Source organism: Nycticebus coucang, chromosome 2 (genome assembly GCF_027406575.1).
Source record: "Nycticebus coucang isolate mNycCou1 chromosome 2, mNycCou1.pri, whole genome shotgun sequence".
In the NCBI taxonomy this organism is placed as follows: Eukaryota; Metazoa; Chordata; class Mammalia; order Primates; family Lorisidae; genus Nycticebus; species Nycticebus coucang.
This window is the reverse complement of record NC_069781.1, coordinates 98,086,376-98,103,244: the sequence shown is the minus strand read 5'-3', so window position 1 is coordinate 98,103,244 and position 16,869 is coordinate 98,086,376. Positions and strand designations below refer to the sequence as shown.

The window sequence follows — 16,869 nt, the reverse complement described above, 5'->3', positions numbered from 1 at the left end:
CATAAATTTGCTTTTACACATTTTCTTTAAACCCCCTAGTTATTTAGTAATTTACGTAGCAGGGAGGAAACTTAAGAACAGAACTTAGAAATTTTAAGTCAACAAAATCTAAGTCTCAAGGCTAAAAGGCAAGTCCTAGTTAATTTGGTTTTTGCTGAACTTTTTTAGGATTTTTGTTCAATAGTTTAAGCTTTTCTATAATATTTATACATCTTATGGAAAAAATGTAAAATTTTACCGTATTTTTAAGATCATTAATTTTCTCCATGAACATACTCACCTTAGATTCTTTTTTGTGTCCTCCTGCCAATAATTTCATAACTACAAAGTTGGGTTTGGCAACCTTTAAAATTCTATTAACCTAAAAAAAATGAACAACATAAAACTATCAAAACATCAAATCCATAGTCAAAATTTCTTTTTTTTCCAATGTTCCCAGCGCTAAGTGACCATTATGCTACAGATACTAACAGAAACTCTGAATAATGGAAGTATTGATATTTTATTAAACAAAGACAATTTAAAATTATAAACAAACATCACACTTCATTTATTAACACAGAACTCCATTTCAACTAACTCTTAAAAACTCTGAAGGACCACCCTATCTTGCTTTCATGAAAACAAAAGAACACTTGGCCTATAAGGCAGCACAGGATAGCCTCTGAAGCATGGACTCAAGTTATGTTTTCAAATTCCAGCTTTGCTACTTCTAAGCTGTAAAACCTGACCAGGTCTAACCTCTCTGTTCCTCAGTTTCTTCATCTATAAAAATAGACATGATTACTTGCCCATGAAGATATGTGAGGATTAAAAGACCATATAAGAGATGAGAACCACGGCTGGTAGGTAGTACATTTCTTTCAAGTGTTCCCCGTTATCTGTCTAAAGGGCTTCATTTGAACACCTGAATAACAAATGAATCAGTCTACTTCTAGAGAGTACAATTTGAAGGATGTAAGTTCCCCCTGCAGCCTTCTTACTGACCTTTCTCTGGAAGCACATGTTACCTCAAGAAGAGAACCTGCTCCTCAATTCCCGATCACATACCCACCTGCCTTGGTGACAGATTCATTTGGACATCTAGTACAAAAACAGGGAACTGAGCTTCTGCTCTGCTTGGCCACCTATGCCTGCTCCATGGGCAGTGTTGATCAAATGAATCCTTCTATTCTCACATCCTACATCTAATCCATCAGCTGATCCAGATGACTTTATAATTCATAAAGGATGCAATCACTTCACTGTCAACATCTTACCTGGATTGCTGCTATGGCCTCCGTGACTGGCTTTCCTAATTTCACCCTTGGCTCCACTAGAGTCTATTCTCTGACAGTGCCAGAGTGATCCTTTAAAATGTGAATCAGATCTGGTCACTCCTCCATTCAAACCCCTTTAACAGCTCACCACTGTGTTCACCCCACTCGGCACCATTCCCTACACCAGTCCCTGGCTGTTCTTCAGTAATTCCAGGTACATTTTGGCCTCAGTGCTGCAAGTACTTCTCCCTCTGCTGAGAAGGCTCCATCCTTGGCTATCCATGCTTCTTCACCTTCTAGGATTTGCTAAAGGCCACTTTATTTAGAAATGTTTAATTCCCTCCTATTCTCCACCTTCTGTAGCATTTTCTATCATATTCACAGCTTGATTTTTCTTCACAATTGGGACCTTCTAATATACTACATAATTTACTTACTGTCTACAGCCCAGAGCCACTATCCTCACCACCACAAGGCCTGGGATTTCAGTCTGTTTTATTTTCTGCTGGGGACACAGTAGGCAAATCAGTAAATCTTCATTGAATAAATGTTTCTACTAAATAAAATATGGCATCTACTACAGGTACTTCCCATAAACTTTTACACTACCCCCTTTTCTTTTATTAAGTAGTATATATGATTCTATAAAGAGTCTCAATCTTATCCTTCTTCCAGGTACTCTGCTCCCCTCCCGAGAAGCACAAATAAGAATTTATGCTGATGTATCTCTCCAGAGATATTTTGTATTCATATGAGATAATAACACACATATAGTCTTCCTCAACCCTTTTGATTGAAATGGCACCATACTATGTATACTGTCTTGTACCTTGCTTTTTAAACACCCTGAAGAACATTCCATTTCAATACATAATGATCTTCCTTATCCTTTTTAAGGCTGCACAGTATTCCACTGTATGAATGTATCATAATTTATCAGCCCCACTGTTGAACACAACAGCTTCTTCCCTTTTATTGCTATCAGAAATCTTACTGCAATGAATATTCATATGCTCATCACATCCTTCATTTCCTATATGTGCACATGTGTGCATCTATTAAGATAAATCTCAAGAAGCAGAACTTCTGGATCTAAGCATAAACACGTGTAATTTTTGACAGATACTGCTATTCCATCCCTCCATGAAAGTTGAATCAAAGTATACTACCAAAACAATATATACATGTTACAGGTATAGAATAAGTGTACTTCAATGAAAATATACATAAAATTATCAAAATACCAAAATCCTGAAACTTTTTTTATATTCAGAGTTTATTTTCATACCTCAAAGTCTTCAAAAGCAATAGCCTTTACTTAAAATGGTCAAATTCCTATGATAATTGATGACCTAATTTCTCATATTTAAGATATATAGTTACATTTTAATGTAGTAAACTATAGATTAAAATAGAAAAAAAATTTTTTTTAATTGAGTCTTACCATGTTGCCCTTGGTAGAGTAACGCGGTGTCACACCTCACAGCAACCTGAAACTCTGGCTTAAGTGATTCTCTTGCCTCACCCTCACAAGTAGCTGGGACTACAGGTGCTTGCCACAACACCCGGCTATTTTTTTGTTGCAGTTGTTATTGTTGTTTAGCTGGCCCAGGCCAAGTTCGAACCTGCCAGCCTCAGTTTGTATGGCTGGTGCCGTCAGCACTGTGCTATGGGAGCTGAGCCAAAATAGAAAATTTTAAATGCTAATAATTGAGCTATGGATCAGTGTGGATCTTATTTTCTATCCTTTATAATTGTGAGTCTTGGCCAGGTGCGGTCACTCACGTCTATAATCCCAGCACTCTGGGAGCCCTAGGTGAGCAGATCACCTGAGCTCATGAGTTCAAGACCAGCCTGAGCAAGAGCAAGACCTTGCCTCTAAAAATAGCAGGGCGCTTTGGTAGGCGTCTATAGTCCCAGCTACTCAGGAGGCTGAGGCAAGAGAATTGCTTGAGCCCAGGAGTCTGAGGTTGCTGTGAGCTGTGACGCCTGAAACTGTCTCAAAAAAACCTCCCAAAATTGTGAGTCTTAATTTCTTTTTGCATTGACTTCTAAGTTTACACAAAGGAGATAGTTACATCACTTATTTCTTAAGCTATTTTAAATACTTAGAGAAACTTGACAAGGTCCATTGATTAATACCATAAGATTCACTTTTATAAATAACTTTGGTACAGTAGTAAGAGAAATGTTTCCTGCCAAGCTTCCCCCTAGAATTACTATGAATCTAGTCTCACCTCATGGTCCGGATTTGGGATATTTTCCAATATCATTTTTGCCTGCTGAAAGTGCTTACTAGCTGCCACATACAGTTCTGGAGACTGAGGAGGAGGGCTATATTTATTGAGGTCAGACATTTCCTACAAAAAGGGGTAAATATTATTCAAAACATGTTTATTTTTTAATCATTAGACACTGACTATACATTCATACATATTCATATATACTGAAACGCTCAACACGTCCCTTTTTCCTAACAGTCGATTCTCAACCCTCATTTATTTATTTATTTTCATTTTTGGTTTTTATTTAAAAGTATTTCAGATTAATATGAGTGTACAAATAATTAGGTTACAATATCTGCATTTGTTAGGTAAAGTCCCTGTTGTTGTGTCCCACACCCAGGAGGTGTGCCACATACCCTTACATTGCAACCATTAGGTGGGAGAGTAATGGCAGAGACATCTTTTTTTTTTTTATTAAATCATAAACCCATAGATCATTTATACATTAATGCATTTATGGGGTACAATGTGTTGATTTCACATAGAATTAGGAATGCTTACATCACACAGGTTAATATATACCTCATCTTGTTTACTTAGTTATTATGTTAAGACATTTATATTCTATACTAATAGATCTGGCATGTACCCTTGCATTATGCACCATAGATGTGATCCCACCATTAACCCTCCCTCAACCCTCATTTATTTCCTCATATTATTTTCATAATTTAAATAACTGTTAATGTGATGAGTCCATACAGCAAAACCAAATAATTTTCATATTACTTAAAACTGCTATTTTAATAACCTGTCTCAGTATCTCAGTAAGTTTGATTTGACTATATTAACAAAATGGCTATGTACAAAGATCTAAGACTAAAAACTTCATGATATCACCAAGCAGGTTCACCTTGAATTGCAGGTAGTGCACCGGTGGCGGGGTCATCACGCTGTTGAATGGAGCGAACCTGTGCTCATATCGTACTTGTTCACTATCAAGCTCGAACTTGGGTTTGCGTACTTTGCCATCCATGTCAAATGCTACCATGGTCTAACAGAAAAGGGGAATGAGAAAAAAGGAAATCAGTATGAAAAAATGAACATCTCCATTAATACAGAGCAAAAAAACAAGGAATAGCTGTTTATATACAGTTAAAACAATTCACAGCTCAGAAATAGGAAGAGAAAAAAAAATTGGTTTCTTGGTATTCATTGTTATTTTATGTGCCATCTTTGACATAAAAAATCTTCAAGTTCCAGTGTTCAGTAATTACTATTTTCCCCAGTGAAATTATATCACATGCACATTATTCTTCCATGTTGCATGCTTTTAATATAAACTTTGAAACCTTCAAATAAAAGCTTCTAGAAGAGACAAACACATAAATTTCATAAACATAAGCCCCGTTTTTCAAAATGTTAAGTCCATGCTCTGCTTCATTCAGTTTATCTTATTTATTTATTTTTTGAGACAAAGTCTCACTTTGTTGCCCCCCCTGGTAGAGTGGTGTCACAGTTCATAGCAACCTCAGACTCTTGGGCTCAAGCAATTCTTTTTTTTTTTTTTTTGGTTTCCACAATTAATTAATTATTTTTTTATTAAGTCATTTGCACATAGATCATGAATATATTTATGCCATTATGGGATTCAATGTGTTGATTATTTGTACAAATTGGAGTATTTACATCCTACTAATCAACATAGCCTTCACCTCATTTACCCAATTACAGCATTAAGACATTTGTGTTCTATACCTGATAGATCCAACTTGTACTTGCCTTAGCCTCCCAAGTAGCTGAGATTACAGGCACCTGTCACAATGCCTGGCTATTGTTAGAGGCAGGGTCTTGCTCTAGCTCAGGCTGGTCTCGACCTTGTGAGCTCAGGTGATCCACCCGCCTCGGCCTCCCAGAGTGCTGAGCTACTGCACCCAGCCTTAACTTTATGCATTTTAATATAAGCTATTTCAAATGATTTCTTGAATTGCTAAGTACAACTTAAGAGTCAGTACCCACTACACCTCCTGAAAATGACTGCATTTTCTTAAACCATTCAAAGCCCATCCCCTTCCTAATATACTCCTAAAAACCACCACGCCTATCTTTCCCATGAAATCTTTCTGACAATCAATCAGAAATACTCTCTTCTTTCTCTTATTACCTTGTGTCAAGTGGGCTGTCATTAACTAAGCACAGGAAACAAGGACCATATCTGATCAGAACTGGTATCTTGCAATTTACTCAGTACAGAGCATCTGACACGCATCAAGGGTTCAAATGTTTTTTCAACAAATTAATGAAAACAACTAGGCTTGAAAAATGATAATTTTCATGCAGATAGGAAAGAAATGTGAAATTAGAATCTGGAAGAATCACATTAAAGAGTTCATTTCAAATAAACTAATAGCAATAAAAAAGCTTCTTAGAAGAACTTAATTTTCAACAACTTACTTTAAACATTCCAGCACACATGTTCTGATATGCCTGGCTCATTGTGATCTCTCGGCTCAATGGGCGAACTGTAATTAGAAAGAAAATCTGTCCATATTCTTTTCCCCTCCCTCTTGTATTATTATAAGAGAAAATCTAATTTAAAAAAAATCTTTCAGCTTGTTTACCAAATGAAAACTTACTTTTCCTACAGGCTAAATTAAAAAATGTGTGTGTGTGTGTGTGTGTGTGTGTATCTGGAGAGCTAAAATAGTGTTCTCAAAATAGCTAATACAAAAATTCTAGTATGAATTAAGTTTAACTTTTCTGGATTCACCACACAGAAACTTAACTTTTTATAGAAGAAACTCATGAATTTAATGACCCACCCAAACTGTTCAAATCCTAAGTAAACATAAAGGAATATTTTATAATGATTTGTAGCATTATCTATAGCCTTCCCTGCATCATCAATAGGGCAGTATCTTTGAAACACCTCTCTTTCCTTATGATTCTCAGATGATGCCCCAAGATATTCTTTTATCATTTTTCTGTGCCCATTCCAAGAACAGAGCTCTAGAGCTACTTCCCCCTGAATTGTCAATCTATCAAAAGCTTAATGGTCTCTTGCTTCTTGCCCAACCTATCTTTTTTTTGCACACTTCATGTGGCTACTTCTTGATCTAAGATCTTCTAATGCATGTAATAGCAAAGAAATAAAAATATGGAAAGGAACAAAAGAAAGGCTTATGTCACTAATACTGGGAGATTCAGTCTCTACTTTATAATTCCTGAAGAAATGACAGATGAGAACTAAAATATAATCAGTAACTCATGCGTAGCTTTCCATCTATTTATGTGCAGAAATTAAAGTGTACTCTGATGTTCTTTACTTCTTAGATTTAAAAATAATCCACAGCACCTTTCTTTTTTTTCTTTGTTTTTTTGCTGCTACGGCCCTTCTGTTGCTCTTCCATTATCCTTTCCTCCGCCATTTGAGAACCATCTGCACAACTCAAGGTTGACATCAACCATGCATAAAGGAATTCAGAGAGATACCTTAAAGGATAAAAAATACTAGTTAAGTAAGGGTACATGTCTAAATGTGATAATTTTAGCAATACCCATATTAATAATAATTTACCAATATCCATTTTAATAATAAGATATTTTTATAATGCTTTAAGTTTAAAAAAAAAACAGATCAGTCAGTTAGATAATAGATTACTTCTTACAAGAAGTACTACAAGAACTAACTTTTCCTTTCTACATTTACAGCTTTGCAAAAGATTTCTTAATAAAGATACATGTAAATAAATCTAATGATGATTCATTAAATTGTTCTTCCTGTATCAGGATACATTTCTCCTTAACCTATTAAGTAAACATTTCCCTTGCCTGTTGCTCACAAAAGAAAACCCATACATTCAGGTTCGGTGCCTGTAGCACAGTGGTTATGGTATCAGCCACATACACCAAAGTTGGCGGGGTCGAACCCAGCCCAAGCCAACTAAAACAACAATGACGACTCCAACAAAAATAGCCAGGCATTGTGGCGGGCGCCTTGAATCCCAGCTACTTAGGAGGCTGAGGCCAGAGAATAGCTTAAAGCCCAAGAGTTGGAGGTTGCTGTGAGCTGTGACACCATGGCACTCTACCAAGGGCAACATAGTGAGACTCAAAAAAAAAAAAAAAAATAGATAAATGAAAAATAATAATAATTCCAGACTAAAAAGAAGATTCAAGACAAATGATTTAACACTCAATTTTCTTAATTTATTTTCTGTCTATGGCAACTTTTCCATGCCTAGAATATTCTCAAACTTCCTCTTTCTAGGTTTCTTCATCTCATCCTCAAGTGAAAGGGAAAAACCTTTCTGCTAAAGATCATCTTTTATCAATGTTAATGCTCCAAGGCAAATCCTCAGGAGCAGTATGAAACAGTTATATACCCAATGGTCATCTGGGCTATGATTTTTTTCTCAGGAGAAGAAAGAGCTCATTCCAATCTGAACTTCAACTCCATCAAATAGTACAAGGGCAAAATAAAACAAGGCAAAATGTGCTAATTTTTCTTCATAGTGTAGCAAATAAAAGATATCCAATTAATCCATTTACTGTGGGAGCCACTTTTTATCAGTAATGTTTACATACATATTCAAATAGCTGGAAGAATCTATTTATACAATATTAAGCCATTTTAAGATGTTCAAGATGATCTACCTCTAATTTTCGGTTTCTCCAATTGTCTTACAACTAAAGGTAAAGCACACTAAATGAAAAAGTACCCTGATATTACACTCTGTTTTATAGATTCTCTCTCTCTCTCAACCCACTTACCTTATTCACTCCACCCACCACCAATTTTAATGCAAATTTTTCTCTTACCAATATATGTAGTAGTACTCGTGCATGCTGTAGAGTTCCAATTCAAAGCCACTTAGAAGATACTGTATCATAATTCGAAGGTTATGGTAAAGGACCCAGGTACCTAAACAGGCCAAATGTTGCCTTTGGGGTTCCTGTTTCAACAGCATAGTGTGCAATGCTGCATCAACCTTCTCTGCCTATCAAAATAAAATGTCATAATATTACCTTAGCTTCTTAAAGTAATTAAGAGAACTTTAAAAAAATAAATGGCTAAAAATAGCATATGCGCAGAAAATTTAAATCTCACCACCAAAGAACTCATATTTTCAAATGCATTTTTGGTTAGGCTTACATTCAAAGTTCTTATTTCACAATGGGTAAGATTTATAACAACTTAAACTAAAAAGACATCCATTTTATTTATTAAAAATAATTTTTTTCATATAAGGTCTCACCCTGTTGCCCAGGCTGGAGTACAGTGGCATAATCACAGCTCACTGTAACAAATTCTTAGGATCAAGCAATCCTTCTCACACCGCAGCCTCCCAAATAGCTGGGGCTACAAACATGCACCACCATACCTCAATAATTAAAAAAATTTTTTTGTAGAGACAGGTCTCACTATGTTGCCCAGGCTGTTCTCAAACTCCTAGCTTCGAGTGATCCTCCTACCTTGGCCTCATAAAGTGCTGGGATTACAGGTGTGAGTTACTACACACAACTGACATCGATTTTAAAGGACAAATAACAGGTTGGGCATGGTGGCTCATGCCTATAATTGTAGCAATTGTAGCATAGTGAAATGATGATGCAACTGTAGTAGCCCATATAGTCTATGGCTAGGAGTGAGAGTTATAAGTAACGCCCGTATAGCTCAACAATGGAACACCTTGGTGAGAAGTGCATGGGGAGGAACTTAGCTCTCGCAACAAGAATGAGAGAGCTCATGAAATGGGAGCATTGGTGAATCGGCAGTCTCTTCACCTGTGGTGTTGAGAGGCACGAGAGCAACCTTAAATTAGAGGAGAATGTAGTCAGGAGTGAGCTCATTCTATCACAGACTGCTCACTCTGTCTCCTGTCCTGCCTGCAGAACGCTAGCACGGTGTCTTTCTGCTGAAGATCGCTAAGCTCTGCTAAAGATTGCTTTACTCTCTCAAAGACTCTCTCTCTCCCCTCCTCTGCTAACGTAAATAGCCCTCAGGCACCTAAGAGCAATTGTTCCAGAGCTAGGTAGCTTAGTGGTCTGTGTCCAGAACCTAGATAAACCAGGGTCAGAGATCAACCAGTCCTGGGCCCTGATAAGTGGCATCCACGAAGGGACCCCCGACAATGCACCTAGCCCAAAAGACAGAGCAAGACCCTGTCTCAAAAAAACATAAATAATTGACTTAAAGTCCTTTGTGATAATGCTGTTCACAAATTAACTTTAAAATAAATGTTTATGTATTGTGTGAGCTTGCTATAAAACTGCTATGCTATAAATATAATTTATCCTGATTATCCAAGAAATAATTTAAGACATTTATCACAGTTTAGACTATTGTTCTGTTTCTCTTTCTTTTGTATATAAAACCGTTAGATTGGGTGGCGCCTGTGGCTCGGCGGGTAGGGCGCCGGTCCCATATGCCGGAGGTGGCGGGTTCAAACCCAGCCCCGGCCAAATTAAAAAAAAAAAAAAAAAAAACTGTTAGATTCTTGGTGTTGTGCCACACCTTCTGGGGGCAAGACATGATTGCAAGAGGGACTTTACCTAACAAATGCAATCAGTGTAACCTGGCTTACTGTACCCTCAATGAATCCCCAACAATAAAAAAAAAAAAAAAAAAAATTAATTAAAAAAAAAACCCTGTTGGATTTTAAGTGAAAAGTAAGCTTATCATTCTGGAAGATTAAATAGTCAAAATATTGTTTCTAAGAACTGTTTTTTTAAATTTGGACAGTGTGTGAATTGTTCAGAAGGAATGAGAAGTTGGGTCTTACCTCATCCTGCAAGGTGGCAAATTCCTCAAGAATATGACCAAGCTTATCTCTCTGTCGAGCTCTGTTATGTCCGTGGATCTGAATAAGACTACAGAATGGCTGCAATACACATGCAATCTGTCAACTGTACATATGAAATTTCCTGATTCTAAAAAAACTTAACATTTCAAGTTCTCAAAATATGGGTTAAGGGAAAAATTGCTATATATACAAGAATCATGCATAGATATATATATTTTTGTTTTTACATTAGGTGTTTGCTTTTAAGGAACTCAACATAAGAATATCAATAACTATAAAAAAGTAGTGGTTTGTGAAACTTATTTCCATATGGCAAAGATACCTTACTTCAATCTTCAAATATCTTCCTGTAATGTTAAGTAGACAGTTTCTTTTCTGCTTGTTTTAAGCTCAAAGCCGATATGCAAGGCTGATATTTATCTGCTGCTTTAAATACAGCAGAATGCCTAATAATTATACAGCTTAAGTAATGGATAATACCTATAACCCTCAAGGTTCTTCTCTTCCTACTTTCTACATACAATATTCTTATATAAAACACTACATCATTTTGTAATCAGATGGCAACATGATCTGATTTAAGTATGAATTAGAGGTTTCCTGAAGTGTAATATTTTATATTTGTACATTTTGACAGGTACTATTTCATTTAATCAATAAATAACTACCCTATTAGAGATACAGAGAAGGTATTAGCATTTTACTTTTAAAAAAAAAGTGGAAAGTTTATAGAAAAGTAATGTGCCTGATGATGATCAAATATTAGTGATAAAAATGAAATACAGTCTTTTATTGATTCTCCTTTCACCATACCATGCTGCCTATATATATCCAATAGAATCTCCATAGCTGACCACCTCCCTCCACTGACCACCTCCATAAGCTGACCTAATCTTCATAGACTGGGCATGCACCACATGTATGTATCAGTACAGAAGACCTAATTATTTTTGTTGACCACCTCTGTATGTTGACCAATTTCTTATAGTCCCTTGGGTGTACAACTTGCAGAGCTTCTACTGTATTTAATAACTAGAATTTGCTCCAAAAGAGCTGCCTATATGAGTTTTCTAAGAGCAATGTCATAATAAGACTGAATTATAATTAATTCAATCCACTATAAGGTTTGCATTTTTCTTAATTACTTAAGACCTGAAAAAAGTTTGTAATCTCATTTAAATTAATGATTTTAATGTTACCACAATCCTATATTCATTAATGTAGTACAACACGTGTATATGGATGTTACAAATATTCCTTGTTAATAAGGTCAAAAATAAGTCAAACTTTTAATGCCCATTTACAAAAAAATTTGAGAATGTAACTGCTCTTTCCCCAGTTGGGGGTCTTAACATCCCAGACTACAGTGAGAGGTCAACAAGGCTGCCTCAATAGCTAACAACCCAACAGGAAGACTACAGGCTAAAGCCTCAAGTGTTAAGAGGAGATTAAAATTTTTTTAATTACTCGCTAAAAGTAAGAAATATTAAATTTAAAAAGCATAAGTTAATGATATTAAAGGAATTACACCCCACAATTTTTAATGTACCCATTAAAACAATCCAAATGTAGCTCCTACCCGAACACAGTGAGTAACAAAGGAGTCGATACAGTCCTTAGCTTGGTGATTATTATATAGGCAGCACCTGTAAGACAATATTCACACCATTAAAATCTAACTATTTGGGCCAGACAAAAGGAAGAGTGATTACTGAAGGTGCCACCATCAGACAGGAATGGTAAGTTGACAACTACTAACATTAGACTAAAGAAATGTTTCACAATTACTATGTTGTTCACAAAATAAATGCGTGGCATTTCTAATTCCTTTAGTTCTATATTTCAACAATTAGAGCTGGATCCAATAAGATCGAACTATCAGTGAGAAAAGGAAAAGTCCAAAGCCCCTTTTTTCATGACCCTACTGCAAAGTCATGTATTTTCCTAAACTGATTGACACATAGATTATGCTGATAATAGTAATTACAGAGAAAAAACTATACAGAATCCTGATTTTTTTCAAGATGTATCCTTATTTCCAACCACTGGCTATAAATCATCACCTATCCATCCCTATGACACCACATATTCTCTCTTTACTCCGTATTTGTTAATGGCAGTATTTCTTAACTAACACCTTCCTCAGCATTCTGGCAGAACCTGCCATCTTCCAGGCCTTAGGGTAGCTGCAATAAGATTTTTTTTCCTATCCTTGTGGTGGGAGATCAGTAGCTTTTGCACCAAAGGCAACAGGACAAAGCAGAGAGACTTTCTTCTGGTACCTTGATGGGAGCTGACAACTTGCTAGTTGCTGACAACTTTGCCACAGCTGAGCACTATGACAAGCACCTCAAAGATAAACAGAACCATAGTCTGGCAACAGAAAAGGACAGTGCCCCAGCACCTAGGAGAAAGAAAAAGAACACCTGGAACAGGTATTGGGTGAAACAGAAGAATTGGAAGGTTCATTACATCTTTAGCTCCAAAGAAAGAAAATTACTTAAGGAGACTAAAATAAACCACTTAAAAATTAACATTTATACATGGAGACAGGGTATGGAATGATAGACAATGTAGGCTTGAAAGAATGGGGAGGTAGGCAGGGTTAGATAGAAGAAATTACTTAATGGATACAATGTACCATTAAGGTGAGGTGAATACCTTAGGAACCTGACTTCACTACCATACAATCCATCCATGTAACAAATTATACTTTATACCCCGTAAATTTATACAAATAAAAAAATACTTTCTGGGCTGGGCAAATGGCTCACAGCTGTAATCCTAGCACTTTGGAAGGCCAACCTAGGCATAATGTTGCTCAGGAGTTCAGGACCCACTTGAGCAACACAGACTGGGTCTCTACATAAAAGCAGAAAATTTAGCCTGGTTGATGGCACACACCTGTAGTCCTAGCTTCTCAGGATAGTGAGGCAGGAAGTTAACTTGAGCCCAGGATATTGAGGTTGCAGTGAATTATGATGCCACCACTGCACCCTAGGCTGGGCAACAAAGCAAGACCCTATATTAAAAAAAATCTGAATCTAAAAATGATTTCAAATTTAAAAATTCAGTAGATGAAAGAAACATGTTTATTAGTAGCCTTAACCATCAAAAGGAAGCACTTTCTCAGAACAGCAAAAATAACAAGGAAATCAATGTCATGAGGAATGTGTGGGGGAGATGTAGAAGGAAATCATGCCAGGAGTTGAAAATGTTTTTTAAAAACTCAAAACACATGAAAGTAAGGCAATAGTTAAATAAGTAAAAATAGCAAAAACGATCTGATTAGAAGACTTGAGACTTTAATGACTGAGTTACAGACAGGACTAGTTGACATTCAAACATGAATATTCTGGCAAAACTTCTCAAGTCCTAAACAAAGAAAAACTCTACAGTTCTTCAGAAGAAAGCGTGAAATTAACTTACAAAAAAAAAAAAAAAAGATTCAAACCAGCATATTTCTTATCTGCAACATTAGGATTTTAAAAACAGAGAATACCAAACAATAAAAATTCTCATTTTTTCTGATAAACATATTCCATAAATTTGTTGAGGATACCGAATTAGTTACTACTGAATCATTGCTCCCAAGTAAAAAGTTAGATTCCCATAAGCCTCTGATCACATTTCATGAACTGATCAATACATAAAACTTGTTTTATGTGAATTTATGTTTAAAGACATCTTATTTAATGTACATTGTTGATTCATTAATATCAAACTCATGGTTCAACAGTACTCTGACTCACACCTGAGTTAAATTCATTTAATATATGAATTTTTCTCTATAAAGCACATCATGCCTAAGGAAAACTAGACCAGCAAGTCACTATACTTAAAAGCCCTTTAAAAATTGTTTTAATTTTTTTTTTTTAGAGACAGGGTATTGATAGGTTGTCCAGGCTGGATTTGAATTCCTAGGATCAAGAAATCCTTCCCCCTCAGCCTCTCAAGTAGCTGGGACTACAGGCACACATCACCATGCCCAGCAAAGGCTTTTTTCTTTCTTTTTTTTAAACAGTAAACTTGGCACAAAAATGTGAACAAATGTGGCATTAAATAGAGTTGTTTATAGCATAAGGGCTGAGACAAAAAGGCAGAGTTGCCTTATTGGACCTCAGCACTTGTTGCTCTGTGCATGTCCATTCTGTAAAAGTCTGCAGAAACAGTGAAAGTAGAGCAAATTAGTAAATTTAGGGGTTATAACAAATTTTAATGACTAGGTAAATTTAGAAAGACAGAATATGCAAATAATGAGGATCAACTACAGTTACGTCTTAATGGGTAATACTAAGAGTGACAATGTATAATCTAAGTGCTAAAGAGGACTCAAATAGAAAAGGCAAAATAAAAATTGAGAAGACTTATACATTATTTCAAATAATCGCATTGTAAAATTAAAAGCCCTCATAATGCCGAAGGCTAAATTATGGAGAAATGGCACTTGTTAGATAATTTTGACTGGCATAAAAACTGGTTCAATTATTTGGAAAGCAATTTGGTAAAACCAATAAAGCTGAAGATGCATACAATCTATGATCTAGAATTCTAACTATATATCCTACATGCATGAGGAGACGTATTCAAAGATGTTCACTGTAGCATCAAATTTAATAGCAATAAATTAGTAATAATTTACGGCTTGGTGCCTGTAGCTCAAGCGTCTAAGGCACAAGCCACATACACCAGAGGTGGCGGATTCAAATCCAGCCTGGGTCCACCAAACAACAATGATGGCTGAAACCAAAAAATAGTGGGCGCCTGTAGTCCCAGCTACTTGGGAGGCTGAGGCAAAAGCCCAAATACCATCACATTGGGGGTTATGGCTTAACCATATTAATTTGTGGGGGTGGGGGTGGGGGGACACATTCAGTCCATAACAATAGCATAGCCAAGTATAGAAAGTAAAGGTGTGAAAAAACTTACAAATTAAAAAGAAAATAAATAAAAATTGGATCAAACCCAGGAAACATGAGAAAAAACATTTTTTAAAGAAAATAGTTAACAAATTAAAGAAGAAAAAATGAAATGATATAATTCAATTGTTACACTAAATGTGAATAAGCTGAATTCTGCTTTTAATGAATTTGGACTAACAAGAATTAACATAAAACCCAGTCAAATATGTAAAAGAAACCCAGTAAAACAAAGTGATGAAAATGAATTTTAAAATAAAGGAATGAAAAAGGGATGTCCAAAAATTTAAAAAATAAACAAATGAATAAATAAGAGAGAAAGCAGGACTGATAATACAGGGTGATAATACATAAACTTTATGGCCACCCTGTATTAACATGAAATAAGGCGGTACTTATGGTTGAAAGCATTAAACATGGCAAAGGGAGACATCATATAATGATAAAAGGCACAACTAACAAAGTCCATATAACAGTTTACAAATTGCATGCATTAAAGCAGTAGCTAAATATATCAAACAAAAATGATTAGTGATACAAGGAGAATTCAATAAAATTTTGTCGATTTTTCTTATTCAAAATTGTTGTGCATGAACATATATACATATATGCATAGTTAATTATATATTGTTCAGAATACGGCAGATTTAATAAGAGAGAAAATGAATAACACAATCAACAAACTCAGGCTGGGCATGGTGGCTCAGTTGGGAGGCTGAGGTGGGAGGACTACTTGAATTTAGGAGTTTGAGACAAGCTTGAGCAAGAGTGAGATCTTATCTCTACTAAGAAAACAGAAAAATTAGTTGGGAGTTGTGGCAGGCACCTGTAGTCTGAGCTACTCACGGCAGCTGTTGCAAGATCACTTGAACCTAGGAGTTTGAGGCTGCTGTGAACGAGGCTGATGCCACAGCACTGTAGCACGGACAACAGAGTGAGACTCTGTCTCCAAATTAAAAAAAGAAACCAAAAAACAACCTAACTCAATTAAAGTGATGAATATCATACTTTGAATCCTAAAAACTTCATCATTTTTTTTTTCTTTTTTGAGAGTGGATGTCATTATTATCACCAAGGTTGGTCTCAAACGTCTTAAGGAATCCTCCAGACTCAGCCTCCCAAGCAGCTGAGACGACAGGCAGGCACTGCCATGTCCAGCTGTATTTTTTTCTTATACATGTTAACAGACATATGAAAATCAGCCATGTATTTAGTCATACAATAATTTTAAAAAAAAGTATTGTATAACTGAGTAAAACCAGAACTAAACAATATAAAATTATCTAAAAAGTCCTTTTACGTGGAAATTAAAATATTTTGAAAAATGACCCTTAGATGAAAAAAGAGATAATCAAAATAAAAGTAACAATATACTTAGCAATAAAAAAATCACTTCCTGGCAGTGCCCATAGCTCAGTGGGTAGGGCACCAGCTACATACACAGAGGCTGGCGGGTTCAAATCTGGCCCGGGCCAGCCAAAGCAACAATGACAACTGCAACGGAAAAATAGCTGGGTGTTGTGGTGGGCGCCTGTAGTACCAGCTACTTGAGAGGCTGAGGCAAGAGAATCATTTAAGCCCAAGAGTTTGAGGTTGCTGTGAGCCATGACGCCATGGCACTCTACCCTGGGTGACAGCTTGAGACTCTGTGTCAGAAAAC

At 36.0% G+C, this 16,869-nt stretch overlaps 1 protein-coding gene across 3 annotated transcripts in view; it reads right to left on the bottom strand.

The window, feature by feature from the left end:
• Positions 1–16,869, bottom strand: part of NAA35 (N-alpha-acetyltransferase 35, NatC auxiliary subunit) — a 105,584-nt gene that overhangs the window by 2,504 nt on the left and 86,211 nt on the right. For all 3 annotated transcript variants that reach the window (XM_053576890.1, XM_053576899.1, XM_053576908.1), the window contains exons 15-22: positions 11,870–11,936; positions 10,270–10,368; positions 8,306–8,484; positions 6,840–6,976; positions 5,939–6,006; positions 4,398–4,538; positions 3,497–3,619; positions 281–361 (exon numbers count right to left, since the gene is read on the bottom strand). In XM_053576890.1, the coding sequence (XP_053432865.1) occupies positions 281–361; positions 3,497–3,619; positions 4,398–4,538; positions 5,939–6,006; positions 6,840–6,976; positions 8,306–8,484; positions 10,270–10,368; positions 11,870–11,936 (895 nt within the window). The remainder of the gene's footprint in view (positions 1–280; positions 362–3,496; positions 3,620–4,397; positions 4,539–5,938; positions 6,007–6,839; positions 6,977–8,305; positions 8,485–10,269; positions 10,369–11,869; positions 11,937–16,869) is intronic.